The sequence below is a fragment of the Nematolebias whitei genome, chromosome 7 (genome assembly GCF_014905685.2).
Source record: "Nematolebias whitei isolate Nwh7 chromosome 7, NemWhi1, whole genome shotgun sequence".
Classification (NCBI taxonomy): domain Eukaryota; kingdom Metazoa; phylum Chordata; class Actinopteri; order Cyprinodontiformes; family Rivulidae; genus Nematolebias; species Nematolebias whitei.
In genome coordinates, this window is record NC_056504.1 from 2,886,678 (window position 1) to 2,889,319 (window position 2,642).

General features: G+C 32.9%; 1 protein-coding gene across 1 annotated transcript in view; it reads left to right on the forward strand.

The window, feature by feature from the left end:
- The first annotated feature begins 298 nt into the window (after window positions 1–298).
- Window positions 299–2,642, forward strand: part of barx1 (BARX homeobox 1) — a 90,836-nt gene continuing 88,492 nt past the window's right edge. The window contains exon 1 of the mRNA XM_037679071.1: window positions 299–720. Coding sequence (XP_037534999.1) covers window positions 522–720 — 199 coding nt within the window. The 5' untranslated portion in view covers window positions 299–521. The remainder of the gene's footprint in view (window positions 721–2,642) is intronic.

Consider the following 2,642-nt stretch of genomic DNA (forward strand, 5'->3'; position numbering starts at 1 on the left):
TAGTAATATTCCTATAAACTAATAGTATTTGGTACACTGTGTGTATACTACATTAGTAAAAGTACAGATAAAATGTGTCAAACCTTATTCAGAGTTCCGTCAGAGGATCAAAGTCCCGCGTGCTCAGTCTCACGTGCGTTCATCCGTGCTCGCCACCTTTGAAGCTGTGGCTGTGCGCAGGTCACGTGCACAGTGTTTCCAGTGCAGGAGAAGGCCGGCTCCTCGTGCTCCTCGTGCTCCTCCTGCTCCTCCTGCTGCAGCCGCAGGAGCCAGGGTGGAGCCAGAACCAGGCCGAACCCTCAAAGAACCTCATTTCTGCTCCGTGCGCGCACTGCGAGCTGAGCCCGCTCCGCGCCGCGTGCAGGGAGGGGGCCACAACATCTGGCACACATCACAGCAGTCACAGAGCCGAGCCCGATCCTGGGGAGACCAGAGCCGCAGAATCCATGTTGGGTCTGAAGCCGTGCAGAGGGAGGAGGACCTCGCGCCAGGCCCTCTGAAGGACTCCTGGTCCACGCACCATGCAGCATCCTTTGGACGTGGGGGGGCACTACCTCCCTCCGGACCTCCAGCCGGACCACAGGACGCATCGGTACCGGAGCTTCATGATCGAAGAGATCCTGACTGACCCCCCCGAACACAAGGCGGCCGCGCCCGCAGGAGACCTGCTCAAGTTCGGAGTCCAGGCTCTGCTGGGCCGACCCTTCCACAGCCAGCTGGGTACCACTTTATTATTATTATTGTTATTATTATTATTATTATTATTATTATTATTGTTGTTGTTGTTGTTGTTGTTGTTGTTGTTGTTGTTGTTGTTGTTCCAAATGTTTTGCATTAATGATATTTTTCCTCTGAGTGAAGAACAAAAACAGATTTTTACAACAATCACAACTTTAAATTCATGTAATAAAAACTTACATGAATAAAATAAATATGATCTGGAATTATTGTTAAATGGCGATTTCTCCTTCTGCGATTCATTTTACATTTATTTAAAAAACAATATGAATGTTTAGGACAATACTTTTTATTATTATCATTATTAATATATTATTAAACCTTATTATATCATTGTTATTATTTCATATTAGAGTATTATATGTTCAAGTGCAGGTAGTAAACAAGAGTGAATGAATTTCACTGTGCACATTAAAATGTGTGTTTCCTTCTAGAAGGTGGAACAAGTTTCTTCAGACGGTCCGTTCAAATGAAAGAACTCGGTCATTCTGTCGTAATTAAAGGGATTTCAATAAAGTTTCTTTAAATGTCCGGAGTCTGTTGAGTCTGAAGGTGAAACTGATGAAGATGAACATTTATTAAATTCATATCAGTTTTTGCCCTCGGCTCTCAATTTGTCTCCAAATCAGACGTTGCATGTCCATCACATCTGAAGACCCTCACACTTTGATTCATTATCTACCCTTTCATTAATGCAGTTCATTAGAACACACACACACACACACACACACACACACGTGCGCGCGCGTCATACAGAGGCTCTTACTTTGTATTTCCTGCTCATGGACACATTCCTGGTGTTGTGAAGCTGCAGGAAGTTAAAAACTCATTTTGGACACAGTGTTTTATTTCAAATTAATGTTCTTACATCAGACTGGTCAGATAAATGTATTAACTCTATTATTATTATTATTATTAAATACAGTATATTATTATTATTATTATTATATACAGTAAATGATTATATTATTATTAAATATAGTATATTATTGTTGTTATATCGAGTAGATTATTATATGAATTTGATTAAATATATCCTGATGCATGCTCAATAAGTTTTAATTGATAAATATAATAATTGAAAATAATTTTTTAAAATTTTTTTTGAATGTCCAGAGGACCAGATTGAACTTTTTTGGATTGATTAAATATAGTATATTATTATTTCATTCATTTAACCTTTATTTAAACTTGTCAGTATCATGAGGACTCATAACAAGACCTGTTTTACACAGACAACAACAATTCAACAAAAAGCAATTAAAATCAAATGAAAGAAGTTATAAACACATTATTTTAAAATACAGTGTATTATTATTATTAACTATGTTGTATTATTAATAAACACAGTATATTGTTATTATTAAATACAGTGAATTATTATTAAATACAGCGTATTATTATAATTATTATTATTAAATACAGCGTATTATTATTATTATTATTATTAAATACAGCATATTATTAAATACAGCATATTATTAAATACAGTGTATTATTATTATTATTATTAAATACAGTGTATTATTATTATTATTATTATTATTAACTACAGTGTATTATTATTATTATTATTAAATACAGTGTATTATTATTATTATTATTATTAACTACAGTGTATTATTATTATTATTATTAAATACAGTGTATTATTATTATTATTATTAAATACAGCATATTATTATTATTATTATTATTAAATACAGCATATTATTAAATACAGTGTATTATTATTATTATTATTAAATACAGTGTATTATTATTATTATTATTATTAACTACAGTGTATTGTTATTATTATTATTAAATACAGCGTATTATTATTATTATTAAATACAGCATATTATTAAATACAGTGTATTATTATTATTATTATTAAATACAGTGTATTATTATTATTATTA